Source organism: Sebastes umbrosus, chromosome 4 (genome assembly GCF_015220745.1).
Source record: "Sebastes umbrosus isolate fSebUmb1 chromosome 4, fSebUmb1.pri, whole genome shotgun sequence".
Classification (NCBI taxonomy): Eukaryota; Metazoa; Chordata; class Actinopteri; order Perciformes; family Sebastidae; genus Sebastes; species Sebastes umbrosus.
The window spans coordinates 32888612-32914211 of record NC_051272.1 but is presented as its reverse complement, the minus strand read 5'-3'; the positions used below and the strand labels follow the sequence as shown (position 1 = coordinate 32914211).

At 40.2% G+C, this 25600-nt stretch overlaps 1 protein-coding gene across 1 annotated transcript in view; it reads left to right on the top strand.

Annotated features, from left to right (window-relative positions):
• The first annotated feature begins 260 nt into the window (after positions 1–260).
• LOC119486779 (Fanconi anemia group A protein-like) overlaps positions 261–25600 on the top strand; it is a 38238-nt gene continuing 12898 nt past the window's right edge. Inside the window, exons 1-34 of the mRNA XM_037767152.1 lie at positions 261–520; positions 2116–2228; positions 3073–3160; positions 4569–4723; positions 5360–5455; positions 6838–6911; positions 8210–8319; positions 9207–9317; positions 9513–9576; positions 10879–10991; positions 11239–11315; positions 11880–12021; positions 12707–12840; positions 13271–13381; positions 14338–14433; positions 14598–14660; positions 16440–16528; positions 16644–16704; positions 16830–16879; positions 17131–17201; positions 19114–19212; positions 19453–19586; positions 19683–19753; positions 20050–20149; positions 20355–20542; positions 20648–20744; positions 21574–21777; positions 21965–22038; positions 22147–22275; positions 22941–23025; positions 23212–23387; positions 23473–23578; positions 24753–24812; positions 24921–25025. Coding sequence (XP_037623080.1) covers positions 460–520; positions 2116–2228; positions 3073–3160; positions 4569–4723; positions 5360–5455; positions 6838–6911; positions 8210–8319; positions 9207–9317; positions 9513–9576; positions 10879–10991; positions 11239–11315; positions 11880–12021; positions 12707–12840; positions 13271–13381; positions 14338–14433; positions 14598–14660; positions 16440–16528; positions 16644–16704; positions 16830–16879; positions 17131–17201; positions 19114–19212; positions 19453–19586; positions 19683–19753; positions 20050–20149; positions 20355–20542; positions 20648–20744; positions 21574–21777; positions 21965–22038; positions 22147–22275; positions 22941–23025; positions 23212–23387; positions 23473–23578; positions 24753–24812; positions 24921–25025 — 3507 coding nt within the window. The 5' untranslated portion in view covers positions 261–459. The remainder of the gene's footprint in view (positions 521–2115; positions 2229–3072; positions 3161–4568; positions 4724–5359; positions 5456–6837; positions 6912–8209; positions 8320–9206; positions 9318–9512; positions 9577–10878; positions 10992–11238; positions 11316–11879; positions 12022–12706; positions 12841–13270; positions 13382–14337; positions 14434–14597; positions 14661–16439; positions 16529–16643; positions 16705–16829; positions 16880–17130; positions 17202–19113; positions 19213–19452; positions 19587–19682; positions 19754–20049; positions 20150–20354; positions 20543–20647; positions 20745–21573; positions 21778–21964; positions 22039–22146; positions 22276–22940; positions 23026–23211; positions 23388–23472; positions 23579–24752; positions 24813–24920; positions 25026–25600) is intronic.

The following is a 25600-nucleotide window of genomic DNA, read 5'->3' as shown; positions in this document are numbered from 1 at the left end:
AATAAAAAACAAATCAAAACAATAAATAAATAAAATTAAATAAATAAGTAAATAAAACACAGACAACACTCTAAGGCACACAAATCAGGGAGACATTGGCGACATACAGTATATACATAAACCTTCCCATCCCTGAGCAGTGCTACCTCGGGTACTAAAGACTATGTGTGTATTGCATCTTGATTGTCCGTCCCTTCTAGAACTTCAACTTTTAAAACAAACATCTACAACACAAACAACAACCAAAAAATACAGAGGAGGACTTTTACACTCCGGGTTACTTTTTGTTTGTCCCACAGCCGACTGGTCTCTCCTGATTGGCTGTAGCGCGGACCAATGAGGGAGAAGAGCGCGACGGGCAACATGGAGGAGCAAGAATAGATGCTGTCATTTAGCGACGTTATAAACACCTTTAAAGTATTGATTTCAGCAGGCTAATCGGCTTAACGTAAAAGTAAGATGTCCCTCAGTGCATCGTGTGAGTCTGTCTCTCAGAAGAGGACTCTGACGAGCCTCCTCGGTGAGTTAACAGCAGCTAACTAACACTTATTATTTATATTATTTATGGACCAAACTACACGAGTCAGTCTGTAATGACAACACTCACTCAACATGTAGTCAGACTGACGTTCATCTCAGTCCACTCTCTCCGTTAATGTCATCACGATTATGAGTGTATTGTCTCGATAAATACGGCCTGTTGTTTGTAACGTTAACTATTGATTATGGTGTTGAATTAACCAGCTTCAGCTGTCAGAGTGGAGATGTTAAATTGACAGAGTTTTAAGTGGAGTTTGGTGTGACCTTTAGTAGAGAACCAGTCCTGTTTATGGGCCGGGCAGCACTTATTTTTGTCAATATTATTCTTCATCTTCCCACGCATGAAAATAAACCAAACTTTGCACATAGGTCCAGTGCTATGCTAACCTTCATCAGCTGGTTTTGTGGGCTAATAGTCCTGATGGTGGCTCTACAGCACCCAGCTAAAGTTTAAACATATGAAAGTTCATAACAAATCAGCCAGACATGCTACAACTTTCCACCAAAATGTAGCTCAAGTGAGCAGAAATGTTCAGATGCTTCAACCTGGCAGGAATGATGAAGTCCATCACTCTGTTTTTTCTCAAAAACTGTAAAACCTATTAAACCTCCTCCCACATTTTTTGCTCATTGACACCAAACTCACTGCATCTTCAGACTGTCCTCCACAAACCACATGTTTTCATTTTTGAAACACTGAGCCCACAGTGTACTAAAAATGTTTAGTGTAAACAGAACTGTACACAGCTACTGCAGAGTCTCACTAAATAAAGCTCCAATAATCATGAAAATAAATGACAACATGTTGTGGTCATGGTAGATGTAGGGTGGTGAATTTCAGCATTTAATCTCAAAAACTGTATTTTTGACGGTACTTTGAATTCTATCCTCATGTGAACCATTACAGTCAATGGAAACCAATCATTTTTAAACATCACATCACTGAAGGAGCAATCAATCTTTATTAAAATAAATTACACACATCTCTGTGTTGTCTACATGAAGTACGCAAATCATCAGAATTTTGTCTCGAAAACTGAATTGTTGACACTAGTTTGAAATCTGCCCCCCTGGCGTTTGCCTAAGTTACAGTGTGAGGTGGTAGTTTCCCCGGGCAGTACGCTCACCAAGACAGTGACATGTTCTTGGTGTCTGAAGTTGTGAGGTTGCGATCCGATCGAGGCAGAAGGAACATGCTAATGCCTTAAAGGATTAATGATGATGGATTGTCCTGTACTTCTCATTTGTCTTCCTCCTCTTCCTTTTTTTCTTCTTCTTCCTCCTCAAAATGTCCGGCCCCAACCCAAGGCTGCGCAGCAGCTATAATTACATTTCTTTTCCACAAAATAACCTACCTAAGGTACCGTATATGTTATATGGTATGCCATCTATCTAATGCTTTACATTGGCCAACATTGTACAGATAGCTTAGTTTTTGTCATAACTTCAGTACAACAAAGTAACACAATTCTTTACTGTTTGGCAAACTATGTTATACAATACTGAAACTCGGTCCATATAAACTTTTGAAAAATTCTAAGCATTATATGATTGTCCCTGCTGTTGGTCTCTCAGCTGGTCGTGTGGTGAAGAGGCCGAAGCAGGGAGATGGTCGGAGGCTGCAGGAGGCCACGATGCAGCTGTTGGAGCAGCAGCAGGACCTCTGCAGTCTGCTCAGGGAGGTCCAGGTGAGTGAGTGGACTTCAAGATGAAGGCAAAACCTACTGCTGGGCTGCAATGTCATGACTGTCAGATGATGTAGTAAATATGAAAAAAGCCTCTGGAAATGGGCTAAGAAAGGAAATTGTAATGTTATATTGGACTGTATGGAAAGATTTGCAGCTTCTACTGGCCATTATACTGCATTTACCTTGTGTGCCACTTGATTGGATTTGGTGGAAAATATTCTGCATTGCATTGTAGCTGAAAGGAAAGTTGCTCTATAGCACTAAACCACCAAAGACATTTTATTGGAATAAGTGCTTCTATTAAACTCTTTTTTTTTTTTTTTTTTAAGCTAAGAACACAAACAAGAACAATTCAGATCATTACATAGCCCGTCAGCTATACAGACACACAAACACATACAATCACAGAGATGCAGAGAGACAAAAAAGTGTATTTATACACTGAAAGGGGACAGAAATAGATAATACATGGTTAGCTGGGTTATACCGTGAAGTAATGATAATATACTAATTATGATAGTAGAAAAATAAAAAGAGAGGGGTAGGGACAACAGACAGATAGACAGACAGAAACAAGTCTATTACATGACAAATATGGGAAATAATTGGAATAAGTTCTTCTGGGTGAATTATACATGTATGATACACTGCAGAGTGGCCTTTAAAGATTTAAGAACGCTGCTTCACCCTCAAATGTCCTAAAGAAACTCTAGTTTCCTCTAACAAGGAATTAGTAAGAGGGGGGCTGATGATGAAGTAGTAATATGTTCAAATTCAATAGTTTCTGACTTTCACTAATATGTTATTAATATATCTTTACTGTATTTTTCACACTTTTTTGTAGACTCCAGGTCCGTGCAACACTCAGAATGGAGAGCAGAAACAGGCAGAGTCTGAAGGCGTTTCATCTGCCATTACAGGTTCACTGCTTGGTGAGTGTTTGATACACGGTCTCAGAAATAGCCTCTGTGCTGTACGTCGGCACAGGTTGACACACTCAGAGGCCCAGAGACACCTGCTGCTGTACACATTAAATACAAAACAAACAGGGTCAAACTATGAAGAAAGAAAAGTGCGGTACGAACAAGAACGTTTGCAATTCTCAGTGTTTGTTGTGCGTTAGGACTCCAACATCTAATATTTGAGTCAGCTGAACGACAGACATAATCAAATTCACATAACCATTTCGTGCCGCCTATCTTTGTTCATTGTTTATCTTCTGGACAACTATCAGTTTTCAGATGTCATTTTCTTGCTTTTATGCACCACAAAGGTAGCGCTGGGACGATTCGATACTATCACTATACTTTGGTGCCGATTCGATATGTATTGCGATTTTTAAGTATTGCGATTGTAAAAGTATTTCGTTTTGATATTCCGATTTAGTTAACTTTTTTAACACTAGACCATGGGGAAAAGTTGAATCATACACTTCTCGGGACTTTTACTTTGGAAAATATCTAAATTAATACAGTAAGAATGATTGATTTTCAGCATGTGTGTCGTCAGAGATGTCCTGAAGTCAAATATATCAGTTATTGTCAGGAATGATTTATTCATTTTTTTCCAGCAACCCAAAAATCAAAGAATAAAGACATGTCTCTCACAAATTAGTGGTATTTTCTTTTTTTAATTTATAAGGGACATTGGTGAATATAATCCAATCAGTCTTATTTCCATATATTTTGAAAACCGGACGTAGTCACACGTGTATACTTCCTCTCAGCTCTGTTTGAATGCATTTAACATAAATGTCAGTATATGGGTGCTTTACAGTTGTAGCGTCGGCCCATTTGACCACGGAGATGAGAGTGACAGCTGGCTCGACCGCACCTTACCGCGATACGATAACGTTTCCTTTCCGTGACAGAGTCAGGATGCAGCTTTAGCCGTGATGTCTAGATCTGCTTTTCCTGCAATATGTGAAACCCAAAGTGTTTCCATACTTTACTGGATGTGTAGTGTTTACCACGCTGGATTTAACATGAGAGGGTGCAGGTCGTATCCACCAAGACCCTCCAACATTTTCTACTTTCTTGTTTCGGCTCGCTGCGGTTTGTTTTGGTCACGGATACGGAACAGATATGACGTCACGTTACAGACTCAAACTACAACAATAAAAGCAGTAACTTCCTTCTACCTCTGCATAGACTCAAATGAAGCAAATATATTGATTCTGGCATTTAAAAAATCGCGATACATAGGTGAATCGATTTTTTCCCCCACCCTTACAAAAGGAGACAGCAGGTCACGACAGGTGTGCCACACATGATGACAGCCTAACTGTGACACAAAGTAAATGCTGGGAACTACAGGATGTGTTGTATTGTCTGTGGACAGTGTGTGAGCTGAGGCGCCAGGCCTCGCAGCTGGGTGTCCCGGTGGTGGTGCTGTCGGTGAAGATGGTGCTGGAGAGACTGATGGAGATCTCTGAAACTGAGGAGGTGAAGGAGGAAGAGGACAAGAGGAGAGGGCTTCTCACTTCCTCTCAGCGAGTGAGTATCTGACAGTAAGATTTGATGTTATATTTATTTGTGGCATAATCCAAGCGGAGCATTTCACGTTATTTCTTCTGCTGTTCTCAGGTCTTTCTTACATAAGAGATCTAGATCTCTAAGCAGATTACCTAATTAGATTAAATGTTATATATACTGAGTATATATATATATATATATATATGTATATATATATATATATTTAATATGCAGTTTTGCTGAAAACATGCCAATTAATTTAATTTTACTAAAAAGGTCAGCTACACTGTTAGAATAGTGTGTGTAGTGTGATGTACTGTATGTGTGCCTTTGTTTTTTTTTACTCAGTGTGTCATTGTGGTTGTCACGTGTACAGTGACTTAGTGTTTCTGGTTAACTTCCCCGGTGCCACAACTTTACTGTTACATCAGTTCTGCATATTGAAAATGGTTGTTGCATCACATCTATGCTGCAGGTCTGTTTGCAGATTACTTTTGTGGTTTCAACATTTTAAAGCTACAGTGGCAGCCACAGAGGTCTCCGGCCTGAGTTTATCTTTCATTACTGCAGAATTCTTGTTCAGAGTACAGAAAGCACGACAAATATGACATATACTATATAATATAATAATATAAGTCCCATCTGTGTCCTCTCTAGGTCCAGCTGTGTGTCCTGCTGGAGTCCAGCAAAGAGCTGCTGTCACAAGGAGCCTTCTGTCCTAAACTGCTCTGGCAAGAGTACAGAAGAGATCAGGTATGTGTGTGCACGTGCGTGCGCGTGCATTAGGACTGTGTATTGGCAAGAATCTGCCGATATGATACGTATCATGATACAGGGGTTATGATTCGATATATTGTGATATATTACGAAAAAAAAGTTTACTTGAATGAAATAAAGTTTTGACTGAGTTCATCTTTGCATATAAACTATTAATTAAAAATCAACAGTTTTTTTGAGAATCGATACTGTATCATAAAACATAATATCCCGATATTCAATTTTGTTTTTACATTTTCTTACACCCCTAGTGCGCATGATTCTTGAGACCTAATCTCTATAAACAGATTCTGCATTCACATGTAGTATCTGTAGGCAACGGGACAAGATTTTGGCATCGTAAGCGCTCTGGTTTCTGTTTGTAGTCCGAGTAGTATCAAGCAGGCCTGGGTTGAATGCAGGTAAACAGTCCATGTAGAGAGCAAAAGAGGTGGAACGCATTGGCCAAAATGCGGTCTCGGAACCCACCGGCTATCGTCTGGCAATGATTTAGATTTGTATTGATTTAAAATTAGCTCGTAAACTGGCTACTTGTGAAACTAGAATGGCGCTCGAGAGCGCAGACCTCCGCCAAGCTGCTCGAGTACGATTGCCCCCCCCCTCTCCGTGCAGCTTGCGCCATCATCCACGTGTATTTTTGTTTATGTTGAGATCAGCTGTACGTAGCGGAGCATCGTAAAACACTTCATCAAACTGGAAAGAAACCAAGTAAAACTCACCTAAACTGTCGTCGTTACTCTTTCCAACAATCACCAAGTGTGCTTTGGTCAAACTCAACTCTAATTTCACCGAGTTTAATGCGAAAAAAACGCAGAATCTACAGAGAGATGGGCCGAGGCTTTTCAGGTCGGGTAGAATCTAACGTTATCTCTGTTGATCCAGTCCGTTAGCTTCCATGGCTGCAGATTGGCTGTGCTTGGGTACCAATTTTGTTTCATAGGTGGCAACAGGGTGTCTAAATGGTCAGAGGACGGGATCTCACAGATCCAACACAAAAACAGACGTTATGGACCAGAATGGAGATTTCAAAGGAGAACATGCTGGCTCAGCATTGTTGTCAGAGAAGCCAGTATTTCAATTCAGCATGTTTCCTTAATCTGATGACAAATCATTGTCATTTTATTATTTATTACAGTAAATCTATAACGTCTTGGTCCTTTTAAAATACCTTTGTTTAGGATGTTCTGTGCAGCCGAATTGAAGTGAAAACACAACTGAAGAAGTTCAATTGTAAATATAAAAGTCACTTTATTTATCCCTTAACAGTTGGTCTAAACTGCCACAACAGGATGAACCCAGCTCGGCCTTCTTATATAATGGATGTAGTAAATTAAATATTCATTGTGGTGTTTTTACAGAGGCTACCCAAGCTGGAGGTGGTGTACCATCTTCACCTCCACAACATCCTCACTCTGAAGTACATCATAGAGAGGTAAGAAATATTAGTTGTTTTTTTTCACTTTGGTTTTGGGTAAATTTAGTTTGTGCCGTCTTGTTGGGCATCAGAGTTGGTCAGCTGCTGCGGAGCTCATCTAGAGCACACAGAGACTAATCAGTTGGCTGCGTAAGATGACAAGGCAGAGAAGTATTTTACAGTAGTATTTATACTTCTGACATTATGGAAGCAAAGAAAGACCATAAGGGTTTGACTGATAACTGAATACATAACTGTGAAATGTAATCACTTCTTCTGATCACTTATTGTTGGAATTCAAACACTACTGGATTTATAGCATTGACACATTTTACTCTGAAAACAAACTATCTGAATCTATGTGGGTTGAGTTACAAGTTGTGCAATGTCAAAGACATGATTTTAGGTTTCATGTTTCAATAAAATATTCAACAAAAATAAATCAATAACGTCAGATAATGGGGCCCGGGCCCTTAAGAGTGGTCTCTACGGACTAGAGTGGACTGAGATCTTGAGGTATTTCTATGTAGGTGTATATATATAAACCTTCTGTTTCTTATTTTTTATTTTGTGTATGTATATATACATTTATTGTGTGTATGTATATCTATGCGCATATGTATATTTTATATATTTATATATATATATATATATATATATATATATATATATATTTATATTTATTGTTTATTTATATATTTAATTTAATTTAGTTTATTTCGTTTTTTATCTTTCATGTGTGGAGAATGTGTTCTGTGTTGAGGTTGAGTTGGAAGAAGGGGTACATATTTGTATTATGCTCCTTACTCCTTGAATGTTCAACCCTTTTGAAAAAAAATCCATATACTCTTATATTCTATATACTCTTTAAATTCAGTCAACAGAATTTGTGATGAACAAATTCCATCTTGGACATCCAGACTACCAAGGATCACTCAGACCTCTGTCCTATCAGGATATATTCTCAGTCACATGATAGACAAGTTCAGAACCTGGATTTTCTATCTGAACATGTGAATGTTCTGATTATTTCAGAGATGGAAAATCAAACTACATGAACACATAAAGGTGGCGTTCAAAGTAATAACATTAAATACTACTGCACATTTGAACTCACAGCAGAAGACTCAGACACTTGGCTGTCAGTTTTGTTGTTACAGTGCCCCTCTGTGGATGTAGAGAGAGCCATCTTTATATTGTACCCTGAGTTCAGTTCACAGAAGAACTCAACAATAAGCTCCACACAACTAAGACGGGTATCCAGGTCACCGGAAAATAACCTTTCACCCAGTTCTGCCCTTTTTTGCTTGTTTCAGCGATGAAGGAGTGAGGTTGTGGTTGGTGTCTCAGTTGAAGGCTCTGTGCGGTTGGACACCTCCACCGGGAGAAGAGGAGACCAAACAAGTTCAACAGAAAGTGTTGTCAAGTAAGGGCACAGATTTCTGTCACTCGTCTCGTTAACGTGGGAACTAGTGAGCTTTAGAGGTGTTGGTAGGTGGATTTAATTATCTTTTGAGAGTTTTGAGGTGGGATTTGAATGTTGTAAAAGTGTCAGACTGTTGGATGTGAGGAGGGAGGGAGTTCCAGAGCCTGGGAGCAGTGCAGCTGAATGCCCTAACACCCATGGGTGCTGAGGCGTGAGGTGGGTGTGGTCTGAAGACCAGCTGAAGTTGAGCGCAGGGAACTGGTTTCTCTCACTCACTGAAGGTCCTTTCAGACACAATGCGACAACGGTACCACTGCGCTCTGAAACACATTATTTCCAACGGCTTGCGCCGAACCACGGCAGCTTTTCGCTGCATCGTGCAAAGCCCAATTTTGGGTGCTGCACGCCGTGGTGAGCGCAGCTTAAACATGACCTCAAACGGCACTGTGCAATGAGCATAGACTGCTCTCTTCCGCCAGGAAACAACAGTTGTAGTTGTAGCTCTATTGTCGTCCGGGTGGAAACAGCAGGGATTATACACGCTGTTCAGTTCCAGAAACAGGATAAGATAACTAAAAGGAAAACAAGTGTGAAAATTTGTCATAAATCGGGAGAAAGACGAGAGAAAACTGGGAAAGGGCGATGAAAAACAGGAGTCTCCCGAGAAAATCGGGAGGGTTGGCAAGTGTGATTGCAATACTTTCACAGTCCCTTGCTTACTTGGTAAAACAAGAGACTTGCACTGCCAGAGTTAGGAGTTTTTAACTGCAACCACCCAAGCTACAAAAGAAAATGCACTCATGGTATCAAGTACACTTGATAAAATGTTCACCAAATGACATAATGCTGCTGAGGATAATGCTAATACATGATTTCCTGTGTTTTAGCTGTGGTTGGAGTCTTGGTGGGAAGTGGCTTTGAGCTGAGCCAGGAGCCAGCAGCTGCAGACAGGAGGATGTCCCTACTCTGCTGCTCGGTGCTGGACGACATGCTCTTCTGTGAGTCTACATGTCCCTGTCCCACTTACCCTGTCCTGTGTTGATGAAATATTTAGTAAAGCACTTTGATTCACACCTCTGGACCCTGAACGCCATTTTCTATTTCTTTAACTGCTAAGACGTCTAAGTATCATTTTAGTTCTTTCCTTTTTTTTTTGTCTTGCATGTCATTGTTTTTCTGTCTGTCTTCTTCAGGGCTGCTAGACGATGTGGACAAGAGTCCAACGCTGCAGTGTGCTGGAGCAGGAGCTGAGCTATGGTTCTTTGTTTTTTATTTGTTTTTATTAACCTTTATGAAATCAGATAGTCTTGTTGAGATTGGGGTCTCTGTCCCAAAAGAAAGACCTGGAAACAAACATTAGTCAGTGCAAGACATGAGAGAGAACATACACAGACATCTGGCATTATACAAGGACAGGATTTATTTGTATGAAACAGCAATTTTAGACATCATGGAAAATGTGATATTCTGTATAAATGACTTAAAATCACTTAAAACTTCAGTAGGCAGAATTGTTTTGGCATCATTGGGCAGAAAATTCCATAATAACCTTTCAGCATATTGAAATTTGAGTATTCTGAGAGAAAACTAGACTTCTGCACCTCCTCATGGCTCTGTTTTCAGGCTTTAGAAAATCTAGAGACTTTGACCAATCACAGGTCATTTCAGAGAGAGCGTTCCTATTGGCTGTGCTCCAGCTGGTGGGCGGTGCTTGGTATTTCCTCAAGAGATCTCAACATGGCTGCCGGGTCACACTAAACAGTACACTACAAGATGTTTCTGAAAACATCTGAGGAGAGAAATAGGCATTACAGTAACAGAATATTGATTCATATTTGATCAGCGCTGCCTAGTTTGACCGTTTGGTCGGAGTTTGTGAGTGATTGACAGCCGGCTCTCATAGACGGCAGCTGGACGGCAGACTCCAGATCAGCTCTGACTGGTTGTTTTCCTCCGGTCTGTGAAATGTTGCAGATGCCATTAGAAGCACCGGAGGACACCGGAGGACACATGATTTTTTTTTCAGATTACCTGTCTCATGCACTACTGTCAGGATATAGCGACCGTTTTATAATGACTTTTTGTAATCATATTTGCTCCAATCTCGCCTACTGCTGCTTTAAAAGGACAGAGAATTACAGCGAGTTCTGTAGGCACTATTTATAGTGTATAAAGTGTCAGAGCTACAGTATTTCTTTCTAGGTTCAGTTAAAACTCTGAACTTCAAATCACAGGTCACAGGATTAGACAGTTACATAAATACTAACCAGTGCTGTGACCTGATTCTGTCATTGTTATTATTATTCTGTTATCTGGAATGTGAAGCCTTTAGCTAGTACTGGGTACATCTCCAACGCTTCTTCAACAAAGGTTTAAACTGCAACATGTCTGGTTGGTGGAGGCATACAGCCGAGAGGCGGTAATTCTAGTTTTACTCTAGATGATGTATTTTATCTGTAGTGAACAAACAGTAGGTCGTCGTGGATATGTGACCATCACCTCAGCATTGGGAACACGTATGTCTCTGTTTCTTACTCCTCTGCCCTGTGTTTTGTGCAGGATTCAGATATTTGATGCTTCTTTGTGCGGAGTGTCAGCATCAGTGGATACTCTTCAGCGTTTCTTCACACACTCCCTCACTCAGACTCTCACTTACAAGCCTCGACTAACAGGTAAAGACAAGTTAGAGACCTTTTTATCAGCCCGAAGCTGTGTGTTTTGCTAGATAATGCCTAATTTAGCTGTAAACACAATGTCAACACTAATCTGGTAAAAGCTTTTCAATGGGGTCAGAAGATTCAGGTTTGGAAAGACTTAGAAATAAGTACCCTGATGTACAGGTCCATGCTGCTTTCATAAAGATAACAAAAAATCATTTGTAAAAATCCGAAGTACAACAACTAAATGTCGTTTCCGCAGTGTCTGATGCCATCACTCTGCAGAATGAGTGGACCTTTGCAAAAGCCAGCCGGTTGTTGACCTCTCTTTTCCGTAAGGTAAATGTTTCATGCAGCCCAGGTTGTAAACCTTCACACATAAACAAGTACGCCCAGATTCAAATTATTTGTCACTCTCGCCTCTGGATTTCTGACTGACAGATGACTGTTAGCTGGTGTCCCTGCAAGTGACTACCATTTTTTTTTTAATTTATAACATTGTAATTAAAGGTGGAGTCAGCGATTCTGGAGAAAGATTGTTTATATATGAACTCAAAACCCAAACAAAATAAAACCCTCCGGTGAACCTCACAATAGGTTAAAAATTCTACTCTCTACTCTTATTCTATTTCTATGGTCAGATCACGTCAGGCTTCCGGTGTACAGTCTTCAGCCCAGAGGAACATAGCATAGAGAGTATTGATTTATCTATTATGATGTTCTTAGTGGTCAGTCTGTCAGTCTGTCAGCCACCCACCCTCTGTGTGTTCTGCTCCTGGTTTCTTCAGATTGCACTTTTGCTAAAAGCTTACTTGAAGTGCTTTTAGTGTCTTCAGATCTGTAGTTGGCAGGGTCTATTGTAATGAAACTAACTGTAACTCACCTTTATTGTTTCTGTAAAAGCTGGCTGTGATCTTCAGTGTGGAGCAGCTGCTGCGTCACCTGCAGCAGGTTTTGGAAACCCACGAGGTCAACTGGAAACATGTCCTGTGCTTCCTCTCCACTCTGCTGGTTTACAACCCCAGTGCCCAGCCCAGTCTGAGAGGTAAACACTAGGGAAGCAGCCTGCTTTTATAGTGGATTCAAACTGCCAAGTGCCAATATTATGAGCTGAGAATACGTCTGATCATTTTGATTAGGAAAAAAATATCTAAATGCGTCATTCACTATTACACTACTCTTGGCTATCATAAACCCCCGTGATGCACCATCCATGCTAAAGCTTGGACTTGGACTCAAGGATGAACTGATTAGATTTTGGTGGTCAAAGATCAAGGTCACTGTGACCTCACAAAACACGTTTTTTGGCCATAACTCAAGAATTCATATGCCAATTATGACAATTTCATACAAATGTCTAACAGGATAAAATGATAAAGTGATGGAATGTTGGACAGACGTGGATGTAAACTGTAACTTGACTGGTTGGTGGAGGCATACAACTGCAAGGTGGTGATTCTAGTTTTAAAGTTTTCCCTCAAAACCAGCATAATAATGTAAAATAATTGTCCCATTAGAATTAAGCAGTTTCTCATAGATTAGTGAAGTATTTAGCAATTGTCATTTTTTAAAAGCTAAAAGTTTAATTTCCCACACCTGTAAACTAATGTATCAGACTAGTATATACAAAAAGGAAAACACAAATTGATATAAATCAGATGTAAGAAGAACTTATTGACTGCAGTGTTAAAAGGCTTGTCATATCTGTTGTGTGTCTCTGCCTCTACCAGAGCTGCTGTCCAGACTGCTGAGCTCTGCATTTGAAGGCTACGACCTAGAGAACATGATAACTGCCTTCCTCTTGGCCCGACAGGGTGCCCTGGAGGGACCCGCCATCTTCACTTCCTACAGCAACTGGTTCAAGGTTTCACGTTGTTTTTTTCAACACCAGTTGTGGTTATTGATATGTTTGGATCATTCCGGCTGATGTTAATGTTCTCAGTGGCATGGCCAGCAGCTATTTTTAGTGTGCGTTCACCACAAAGGAGGATGAAAACGCCTCTGAAATAGCAGACACAAGAAGCCTTCCGTGAAACTCAGGATAATAACACAAACACTTGTCAAGGTGGTCAGCCAGTGTAATGTTGAGTAATGTGTATTTGTATTAATAACACTCTTATCACATACATCAGAGGTGAGCAGCGATGGCTGGCACCAGATGTCGTTCATCTTTAAAGGCAATTTTGTAAGATTAGAGTTTAAGAGAGATAGATAGAGATAGAGCTTAAAATGTCTCAGTGCACCTTGAAGTTTATTATTTTTACTCATGACATTATTCTTTGCTGCCTCATCAGATGTCTTTCGGTGGAGGGAGTGGCTACCATGCGACCAGTAAGAAATCTCTGGTGTTTCTGCTGAAGTTCCTGTCTGACTTGGTGCCCTTTGAACCTCCACAGTACCTCAAGGTGACATTCTGCAATATGTCTTTGACACTGAACCATTTCACTAGACATAAGATGTATGGTGTTTTTTTTTTTAATATATATATACAGTATTAGACGAACCTGTAATGATGCTCATGGGCAAACTGAGTACATGGGCTGTAACAAGATTCAGAAGAAGACATATTAAATTATAGATGAATAGAAAAACATACAAGTTTATACTGTATACTGTATGTAGGGTATGATAAATATATGCAGTATAACATACAGTAACTACTTGAAAAAAACGTTAAACAGGAATATGAGTTCATACTCACTATACAGTCTGCAGGTGTGGTGGAAAGTAACAAAGTACATTTACTGCAGTACTGTACTTAACTTAAATTTTTAGACACTTATACTTTACTTCAGTATTTTCATTTTATACTACTTTATACTTCTACTCCACTACATCTCAGAGGGAAATATTGTACTTTTTACATCCTCGACAATTATCGGACAGCTATAGTTCCTCATGACTTTTCAGATTAAGAAAGATAGAAAGATACAAAAAATAAACATGATAAGCTCATAAAATACAATGAATTTTCAAAAATCAAACCAGTAGTTCTCAACCTTTTTGGTTTATGATCCCGTACACAAAACAGTGTCTACTCTGGACCCTTGTCTCGCTTCCCTAGTCTATAAGTTGTTATCATTTCCCCTCTAACTTCATAGACTGTTTCATATAAAGAACCATTCGAGGTTCAAAGAAGTCAAGTTATTCAATATTTCACAAAAACTAGGGCAAAGTCAGAAAAATGAATACACATGTCAGTAGCAGAACTTTTTCCTCTTTCCTAACCTATTAATCATCTTACAACCCCCGGATTTATTTTGTGACACATTGTTACAGTGTAAGCCGTAAGAAAACACTAGAAACATAGAAATGAGCCAGCTGTGAGTTTCAACACCTCGCTGTCATTTTGCCCTGGTAGGTTCACATCCTGCAACCTCCATATGTACCTGTGAAACACCGAAGCCTCCTGATGGAGTACGTCTCTCTGGCCAAGACCAGGCTGGCTGACCTCAAGGTAAGAGCTGGGGTAAAGATGAAGGAATTTATCACGTCATTATGTCATTACTGCGTTACTCAGACATTTTTATATTGAAACTAACAACAATAACTCAATGTAGTGATTATATTGTTATGTTTGGCTGAATTTCTTAAAATGTGTGTGTGTGTGTGTACATGCAGGAGTCAGTGGAGGACATGGGTTTATATGAAGATGTTTCTGGTGCAGGTGGATCATCATTGCAGGTAACAATGACGCCCAGTGGTTTGTTTGTGTAATGATACCTGTTGATGAATTGTCTGTCCAATGAGAGATGAGGAGAGATGTCAGTACAGAATGCCCTTATTTTGATAAGGCTCTTTAATTAGGATAAGTGACATCTGCAAACGAGCTGCGGGGGCAAGTGAGCAGCATCTATGTAATGGAATGTTCAATAGTAGTGCTTGTTTTTGCCAGTGACAGGCTCAGATTGTTATCATAAGTGTCAATATTGTGACAACAATTATGATTATTTATTAATTTCGGTTCCTCGCCAGATTTTAGAAGGAGACTCTTTCCATAATGTCAGACACTTATAGTAACAATCAGAGCCTGTCATGGCAAAAACAAGCACTTGTGGTGGATGTAAATGACGCTGCCTACTTGCACCAATAGCAACATATTGCAGCCCGTCTACAGCGCTCCCCCTCAATACTGGACAAATTTCAGAAATTGTTGTCCCCATTAACGAGTAGAGCCGAGACGATTCACCTATCTCTTGATTCGATACTATCTCGATACTTGGGTGCCGATTCGATATGTATTATGATTTTTAAGTATTGCAATTTTTGTTAACCTTTTTAACACTAGACTATGGGAAAAAGTTGAATCATACACTTCTAGGTACTTTTACTTCGAAAAATATCTAAATTAATACAGTAAGAATGTTTGATTTTCAGCATGTATGTAGTCAGAGATGTCCTGAAGTCAAATATATCAGTCATTGTTAGGAATTATTTATTACTTTTTTTCCAGCAACCCAAAAATCAAAGAATAAAGACATTTCCCTCACAAATTAGTGGTATTTTCTTTTTAATTTATAAGGGACATGTAATGTTTTATACTTCTGGTGAATATAATCCAAACAGTCTTATTTCTTTATATTTATTTTGTTTATACAGTTCCCTTCGTTAACACCTTATTTTGAAAACCGGACGTAGTCCCACGTGTATACTTCCTCTAACTTCTCCAAGGTGGTCTCTAGCTCTCCCGTCAGCCCTGTTCTCTTTATACATCCATGGTCAGCTCCATCGGGGCCGTTTGAATGCATTTAACATAAATGTCAGTATATGGGTGCTCTACAGTTCTCATCTGTACAGGTGAGAGTGACGGCCGGCTCGACCGCACGTTACCGCGATACGCTAACGTTTCCTGTCCGTGACAGAGTTAGCATGCAGCTTTAGCCGTGATGTCTAGCTCTGCTTTTCCTGCTATAATGTGAAACCCAAAGTGTTTCCATACTTTACTGTACTGCAGACCACGCAGACCCTCCAACGTTTTCTACTTTTTTGTTTCTGCTCACGGTGGCCGGCTGCGTTTTTTTTTGGTTGACGGATATGACGGATACGTAACGGATATGACATCACGTTACTCAGACTAAAACTATAAAAGCGGTAACTTCCTTTTACCTCTGCATAGACTCAAATGAAGCAAATATATTGATTCTGGCAATTAAAAATTTGATTTCAAAATCGTAAAAAAAAAAAATTCGCAATACATAGGTGAATCGATTTTTTTGGGGGGTAAATAGGGTCCAGGTTGAAAAATACCGAAGTCACCCTTTAACAGTTTTTGAAAACTAGATGCATTTCGGTTTGGTACCTAAAAGTATTGCTGATTCATACCTAACCCTCGATACAGCACAATGAGCAAAATGTTATTTATTCATAGGAAGCGAAGTTTTTTTTTTATTTGCAAAATGTATTTTAAGTTATGTTTTTAATATCTTAACAGTATATAACAGTATGATGTTTGTGTGTCTGCAGCCTCAGTGCCAGGCTGTCCAGGATGTGGAGAAGGCAGTGTCTCTATTTGAGAGCACAGGAAGAATCTCTGCCACAGTCATGGAGGCCAGGTATACAGTATATGAAGGTCCTTTAAAAAAAAAAAAAAAACTGTGTTTCATGTAGAAGTGAGAATTCAATTACTCAGACACAGGACGGTTTATTGACACCTCTGTCTTCTCACAGTATTTTCCGGAGGCCGTATTTCCTCACACGATTCCTCCCTGCTCTGCTGACACCGCGGATGGTGAGCACATTCACCTCTTTGTTTGATCTTCTACGCATTCTCAGACGTGAAGGTTCTTTTTGTTATTTTGTTACAAATCTTCGCATGACATGCTGAATTCAAGTTTACCTGTCTTTCAATTCCAGCTTCCTGTCAAAGCCGACGCTCGGATGAGTTTCATAGAAGCTTTGAAAAAGTGAGTTCTTATCAGAAGCTTGTAAAGTGTGCATTATAGCTCTTCTTGTTTCTCTGTATGTATTCTTTTAACACATGTAATCTGGGAAAATGAGAAATTTAAATTGAGCATCATTGCTTATATTTGTTTGTTTGTTTGTGGGCCTGATAAGAAAAATCATCTGATTGTTAATGTTATACTTTACCAATAATGATTATCTGTGATTATTTATTGTATTTCCACTGTTATGACACATGTTTGTCTGTATTCAGGGCAGATAAGATCCCTGCTGCACAGTATTCATCTTATGTGGAGTCCTGCCAGAAACAGAGGCAGCAGGATGGTGGGTCATGTCATTCGCTCATTTATTGTATACTCACAAAGATAACCCTCATTTTTTTTTTTTTATGTGGTTTCTTTTTCCAAGTACATAAATCTGATTTTGTCTAATGATGTAACTAGAATAACAACCACATACAAAAGGGTACATCTAATTTAATTTATTTAGCAGTAGTTTAGAGGGTTATGTAATACAGAAATGACAATATTTGAAAATGAGTGAATGTTTCATCTGAAATACCCCGGAGTGGCACAGCTCACTTAAAGTATGTGTGGCTGCAGTGAGAGTTGGAATCTATCACGTTTTAATCATCCAGTGGTTTCTCTTTTCTGATCATGACAAAGATACGGTAGATGTACGGAAGCCCTGAGAGGCCAGTGAGAAAAAAAATTCTGGGGATCCATTTTTTAAGTCTGATCTAAATAGTTTTCTCTACTGTGTTTATGACTTAAGCTGCCTTCACATGATGAGACATTTGCTCTTCACTCACCGCGAGGTAGGCGCAGAGGCTTTCAGCAGATAAAATATCTCTCCAAAAAGAGAGCAAGGAACGCCACTCACTGTTTCTAGGCAACAACAACAGTTGCAGCTGTTCTCATTGGGTGCGCTTTGAAAGGTCAACAGCAACCGAGGTCAAAGTTGAAATAATTTTAACTTTGAGTGCAGTGCTCTGTGGCGATTTTGAGCGGTGTGCCACGCCAAGTGTAGGTCTTTCGCCTAGTCGGGCGTCACCGCTCCCTCCATAGGAAAAAAATGGCACAGCCAGCGCAGAGCAATTTTTACCGCTGATCATGTGTAGACGCCTTGAAGAACAGGTGAAAAAATGTTTTGCCAGATCATCTCTCTAAGTTTCTTAATTTTTTCTTTCAAAAGTTTTGGCAGGAGAATATTTCAAAGTGTTTGTTGTTGTAATACTCATTTCCTCCACAAGAGGATGAAGTACACCACTACCCCATGTTAAGATAAGATATTCCTTTATTAGTCCCACAGTGGTGAAATTTGCAGTGTACAGCAGCAAAGGGGTTAGTACAGAAACAAGTAAAAACAGATCAGTAAAAACAAAAAGCAAGATACAACACAGTAAAAAAAGAAAAGAAAAAGTGAAACAAAATATGAACAATTTAAATAGAAGGAAATATAAAAATAGGAACAATATAAACAAGGGAAAATGTTAAAAATGGGGACAAAATAAACAGTATTGACAATAAACAGACTATTAACATAATTGTATAAGTGGAAAAAATATATTTCACAGTGATTGATGTTCTAAATAGGACTAAAAGCATTCATGTTTCATGGTAGTTTTAATTTCTCTATGCTCTCTAAACACAAGGTACATATATTGTGTGTTAGCAAGTTATGTAAATAATAACTCCCCTGGAAGAAAACATGTTGTCTAGGGCTGTCCTCGACCAAAGAAATTCTTATTCGACTGACACTCGTACGATTTTGTCGACTAAGCGATGAGTTGATTTAATCCACAGATCTGTAACACTGAGTTTCTCCATAAAGAATCACACAAAAGCATCACTTTAAATCTAGTGTTTACCAGAGATGTGCTCATAATCGACTAAAGAAATCCTAGTCGGCTACGACCATAACGACTTATTAGTCGACTAAACGACTAAGAGGGGGCAGCCTTACTGTTTTCACAGATGGGAAAAAGGTAACTTAGTAAAATGAGCCTGGCAAAACTTTTTTTTTTTCACTAGTTTCACAGATGAAAATAAAATTGAAGGAAGTTAGAAAGATGAACACAGGAGAGAAATCAATTTAGACTTCAGACTTAGAAAATGGATCACCAGAATTAGTTTTTTTCACTTGCCTCTCAGGGCTTCCGTATAGATGTAATGTTGCACGACAATCACATAATTGAGAAACCCATGACTGCATTTACACTGTGTTGTGTTTTTAGGGAACGCGGTTTGTTTGGACACTAATGATGATCCTCTGGAGGTCCTGAAGATCCAGCTGCAGGAGTTCACAGAGCTGGTTGTTGAGGGAAATGACGGAGGTAGGCAGATATCGAGAAAGGAAATGAAATGAATAATAATGTTGCTTTGTAACTGTTCAAGAACGGTGTTTGGAGCTTTAAGATGCAACACACTAAGAATCTGTGATGTGTTGGACGTTCGCTTTCCTCCGCAGTCATGTAGCACATCGCCAACCTCAGAGGGACTCACTACACTGTGCGCTACACTGTCTCTTTGAATCACTCATTTCTATACCCGTCATTCTGGTCATGTATCCTCAGAGATGTCGGCACAGCTGTCCAGGATCTCACACACTCTGAGTGTCATCTTTCCTGGCTGCCCCGATGAGCTGCTTGGACAGACAGTCATCAGACTTCACATTAACACCCCTCTGTCCCCTGAGCTCCATGTCAAAGTATGCACTCATGAAATTCATTCATTGTAATTTTGCTGTATCAGTGTGCTGTATGAATGTCAGTAATTATATGTATTCTCTCCCTCATATTCTCAGGTCGTCAACATGATCCTGAGAAACTTCTGCCAGTGCATGCTCGATGCTTCCAGAGCAAACCCTCCTAATAAGTGAGTAATACAACCTTTTTTGAAAGTCTTACAATAAACAAGGAATTAGATTCTTATACCCCTGCGACAACGCATTCGGGGGTATAGAGCGCTCCACGTGTCCGTCCTACGGTACTACTGCCTGTCTCTCCAAACTGGGGGCGTTCCGACCGCCATCTACTGTAGATAATACACTGACTATGACTATGGATAAGTACCTCATACAACCCCAAAGGTTGTGCACAGGTCTGGAAATAACAGATTCACCTCTTTCTTTGTGGTGTGCGACTCATCAGATACTTTTTCCGTCTCTCCAGACAAAGCCTGTGGGCCTCCAGGTTTGTCAGTGTGCTGCTTGGTAACACACAGTTCCTCTCCAGCCTTTTACACAGACTCTGGGACCTATTTCATAACCAGGTACATAAATCCATATTCTGATGCACTTCTGTCTGCATCTGTCTTTTGCTTTGTGTCTTTTAACTCTCTCTATTTCACATCTTGCCTGGATTGTTTTGTTTTTCATTTTTAGACGACATTAAAATCACTTCACCTCTTTATTCCTCCGCACCATTCAAATCAGTACATTCACTCATCAGCTTCACAAACCTCTTCTGTCAAAAAGGGGCCGTCGCTGAGTGCTGCCCACTTACTCGGCCTGGCGGCATTTGTGGTGCATCTCCACGCCTCCATGTCCCACGCTCCTCTGGTTCAGCTGGTCCCGCCCATTCTGCCTGAGCCGGTACCCGTGGGAGAAGCTCTTAGCTCGGCGCTGGTCTGCAGCACACACACTAACATGCTCTTCTGTGTCAGGTGAGGTTACTTGTGCAGCTGGATGGTGACAAACTTTACCTGGCTCAATAATGAATGGAACGCCTGGCTGTCACCTTGACTCACAGTCTTCTTGTTGCTGTCCAGGTTGAGTGTGGCAGCTGTGTGTTACGGGATCTGCAGAGGGGACTCACTGCCTCAGCAACAACAGCAGGACTACATCCTCAACAGCCTCTATAAGAAGGTGTCTTTTTCTCTCACTTGCCATAATGTCATTAAAGCAGCAGTGGGTAGGAATGGAGCAAGTATGATTTAAAAAAGGTTATTTTTATAAAACGACAGTAGTGCATGAGACAGGTAATCTGAAAAAAATCATGTTCCACTGGTGTCCTGCGGTGCTCCTAACGGCATCTGCAAGATTTTACAGACAGGAAAGCTGATCTGGAGTCTGCCGTCCAGTCACAAACTCCGACCAAACGGTCAAACTAGGCAGCGTTGATCAACTATGAATCAATATTCTGTTACTGTAATGCCTATTTCTCTCCTCAAATGTTTTCAGAATCATCTTGTAGTGTACTGTTTAGCTGTAAAATGAGAAAGTTTGTGACCCGGCAGCCATGTTGAGACCAGTTGAGAAAATACCAAGCTATGCCCACCATGGGAGCACAGCCAATAGGAACGCTCTCTCTCTGAAATGACCTGTGATTGGTCAAAGTCTCCCGTCACGGGCTAGATTTTTTAAAGCCTGAAAACAGAGCCGTGAGGAGGTGCAGAAGTCTAGATTTCTCTCAGAACACTTGAATTACAATATGCTGAAAGGTTATTATAGAATTTTTGCCCAATGATACCAAAAATATACTGACTACTGACACTTGAAGCACAAATGTCTGAAATCAAAATGATGCACTGTGAGGGAGGAGAGGGTCAAGGAATCAATTCTCAGTATAATTAGAAACTTGCAAACACACATGCTGATATTTTGGTTATGTTCATCATGCCTATGTTCCAGACCCTATTTTATTATAATATCACTGTACTACTTAAACTCTACATGTGACTGTGTGTTTGTTTAGCTTCTGTACCTCATCCCGAGGCTGTTGCCTGAAGCCAGAAGAACTCCCATCACTGCTGGTGGTTCAATTAGTGAATACCAGGAGGATAACCCGCCCGACCTGTGGAGCAGAGCCACAGCTGCCAACATCACCTGGAGGAAGACTGCTTGGCATCTGTGGAGGCACCCAGCGTTCTGTCAGCTAGAACACACACCACAGTATCAGGTACAATGGCTTCATTGTGAAGCATTGGCTTATTAGTAAATGTTGAATGGTGTAAGTGAGGAATATTATGTTCAGTGAGCTTCAGAGTAGCTTTTGTTACTTTCATTTGTATGTTAAATGAAGTTTAACATACAAAGATTGATCTTATTGACAATAATAAAACCCCTCAACCTTCATGTTTGTCAAGTTATCGTTCTCAGAATGGCTGGCTAATGAGCTCAGAGTACAGAGAAGTGAAGACGCCCTGTCAGATCCAGAACGGTAAGGCAGGAAACACACACACTCTCACAGGTGCCATTAGACGTACAGCAGAAAAAGTCAATACATGTAACTTTGTGTGTGTGTGTGTGTGTGTGTGTGTGTGTGTAGTCAGGAGTACCAGCAGTGGGCCTGCTTGGAGCTCTACCTGTCTCGTCTGGAGGAGCAGGGAGGCTGTGGAGGAGACATGAAGAACCTCTGCTCTCATCTGCTCAATGCCATCATGGACCAGCAGTTAAGGTAGGAGTACATGTTCACAAAAATGTGTGTTAGATGTAATTAGTGTTGGTGATGCACATAAACAAACGTACAAAAGACATCGAATTGTAATAGATTTATTTCTATTGTGTGGCCAGTCTTGGAACCCAAGGGGACCTATACTATATTTCTGGGGATCCCGTGTAGCCAGCAGATATCTGGGCCAAGACACCCTCTTCCGTGCGCTGCTCTTTGTTCACAGTCTGATTAGCAACTTGAGATGTGAGACTGGAGTTGGAGATGAGAGATGACATGTACGACTGGCTTGTTTCATATGTAGCCAGTAATCCAGTCTTTTGACGTGGACATTTTTGTCCTCTAAGGACACCAGAGCAACTTTTTTTAGAAAAGATGCACAAGAGTTAAAGCTGCAGTGTGTAGAAATGGAGCGTATATGATAAAAAAAACAAGTTATTTTTATAAAACAGTCACTATATCCTGACAGTAGTGCATGAGACAGGTAATCTGAAAAAAATCATGTTTCTCTGTGTCTTCCGGTGCTCCTAATGGCATCTGCAAGATTTCACAGACCGGAGGAAAACAAGCAGTCAGAGCTGATCTGGAGTCTGCCGTCCAGCTGCCGTCTATGAATGTTTATTTCCACCTTTAGTAAAAATGTAACTCTGTTATGTATTTTTTCTCAACAGCGATCAGAGCCTGGAAAAGCTACATGTAGATCACAGAGTGTCAGAAACAGGGACCTGTCTGCCAGACCTCCTGTCCCGGTTACAGGTGTGTACAGTGTACGCTGTATACTGTATACGCTGTTCAGCTGACACAAGTGAAATACAGTTCATTAGCGTGATGTTGTGGTCCTAAATACATTCATAGTGAAAAGGGGGGAAAAAATGATTAAAAAAGGGGATATTCAATCAGAATCTGATAAAACAATCTGTGTATGTGCGTGTGTGTGTGTAGGAGATTGTCTATGAGATCGAAGTGACCGACCTCTCTGGCAGCCGTGGAAGCAGAGCTGATGTGTGCGACTTCCTGTTCGATCTGGTGTCTCAGAGATGCTCCTCCACAGTGGCCACAGCTTCACCGAGCATCAGCAGTGAGCTCAGCCTGCAACACACTCTGAACATATGGAACAGGTACACAAACACAGATATATCATGCAGATCGTCTCTATCACTGAATGTGTAGCCACTGAAAACTTTGTGTGTGTGTGTTACACAGAGTACTGCTGGCTCTCCCAGCAGTGTTACTCATTAAAGTACAGTCTGAGGGAGGGAGGATGATTCTGGAGTGTAACACACTGATAGAACATATCAACCAGCATCAGGTGAGCTGACAATTTTTTTGTCACATCAGATTTTAAAACATTTCACTCCCACTTTTTATACCGATTTTGAAATAAATATTTTAATTGCCAGAATCGATATATTTGCTTCATTTGAGTCTATGTGGAGGTAGAATGAAGTTACCGCTGTTATCATTGTAGTCTGAGTAACGTGACGTCATATCCGTTCCGTATCATTCAACCAAAACAACCGCAGCGCGCCGAAACCAGAAAGTAGAAAACATTGGCGGGTCTGCGTGGATACGACCTGCACCCTCACATGTTGAATCCAGCGTGGTAAACACTACACATCCAGTAAAGTATGGAAACACTTTGGGTTTCACACATTGCAGGAAAAGCAGAACCAAACCAAATGGCTAAAGCTGCATGCTAACTCTGACATGGACAGGAAACGTTATCCTATCGAGGTCAAGCCGGTCGTCACTCTCATCTCTGTGGTCAAATGGGCCGACGCTACAACTGTAGAGCACCCATATACTGACATTTATGTGAAACGCATTCAAGCGGTCCCGATGGAGCTGACCATGGATGTATAAAGAGAACGGAGCTGACGGGAGAGCTAGAGACCACCTTGGAGAAGTTAGAGGAATATACACGTGGGACTACGTCCGGTTTTCAAAATAAGGTGTTAACAAAGTGAACTGTATATACAAAATACATATATGGAAATAAGATTGATTGGATTATATTCACCAGAAGTATAAAACATTACATGTCCCTTATAAATTAAAAATAAAATATCACTAATTTGTGAGAGACATGTCTTTATTCTTTGATTTTTGGGTTGCTGGAAAAACTTTAATAAATGATTCCTGACAATGACTGATATATTTTAACTTCAGGACATCTCTGACTACATACATGCTGAAAATCAAACATCCTTACTGTATTAATTTAGATATTTTCCAAAGTAAAAGTCCCTAGAAGTGTATGATTCAACTTTTTCTCATGGTCTAGTGTTAAAAAAGTTAACAAAAATCGCAATAAATCGTAATTGCAATACTTAAAAATCACAATACATATCGAATTGGCACCCAAATATCGTGATAGTATCGAATCGGGAGATAGGTGAATCGTCCCAGCCCTAGAAAATAGCAGTGATTGTGTGTGAGTAATCTCTCTTTGTCTGCATTCGTCTCCTTCTGTCCGACAACAGAGGAAGGTGTGTTCTCCAGCTGGCTTGCTGTCCTACCGTCTAACATCCCACCTCCTGAGAGTGAGAATCACTTCACTAAAATCTAAAGATAAATCAAATCTAAGCTACATTTCTTACTGCTCCTGTGAGATAATCAAGATGAGTAAGTCTGCTTTCTGTCCTCTCCAGGGTGTGTTATGTGCCAGTGTACGTTGTGGACACGCGGGGGATGGAGTCAACAACGCCTGGTCTCAGATTAGTCTACGCTGTCCTCTGCTCCTGGTCTCCACAGTGGTACTGTTTGTTCTCCATGCAGCTAATGAACTCAATTAACTTTTCCATGCTGATCTCAGTCTTACACACTTGGCTTCATCCATTATGCTTATTGGGTTTAGTCTAAATACTGATGCTTTTGGATAGGCCTTTTACATGGAAGACATTTTGACTTGTCACAGTAGGAAAAGAATAGATGTAGATGATAAAATGAAAGATGCTTCCATTTCAGGGTCCTGGTATTGTTCATGCTGGCTCACTGTCACGCTGTCATGGCTTACTGGGACACTTGAATAGAACAGAGCTATCATTCATGTTATTAATAACACCTGTGTTTTTCTACTATGACAAGTCAAAATATCTGCCGTTACTCTGAGCCAGAATTAAAGGAAAAATCCTCCCTAAAGCGCCTTGACATCGTTAAGAACAAATAATAGTGTATTTTGTTATTTCTGTCAGTAGTCGATGATCAAATGTACATTTATTGAAGTCGCGTTCATTCAGTAACAGTGTCGTTTACATGGAGTTTAGTAAACGGTTTTAGCGCACTGCAAATAATGTCCTCTGAAATAAGTTACGTGTCTATTATTTAGTGG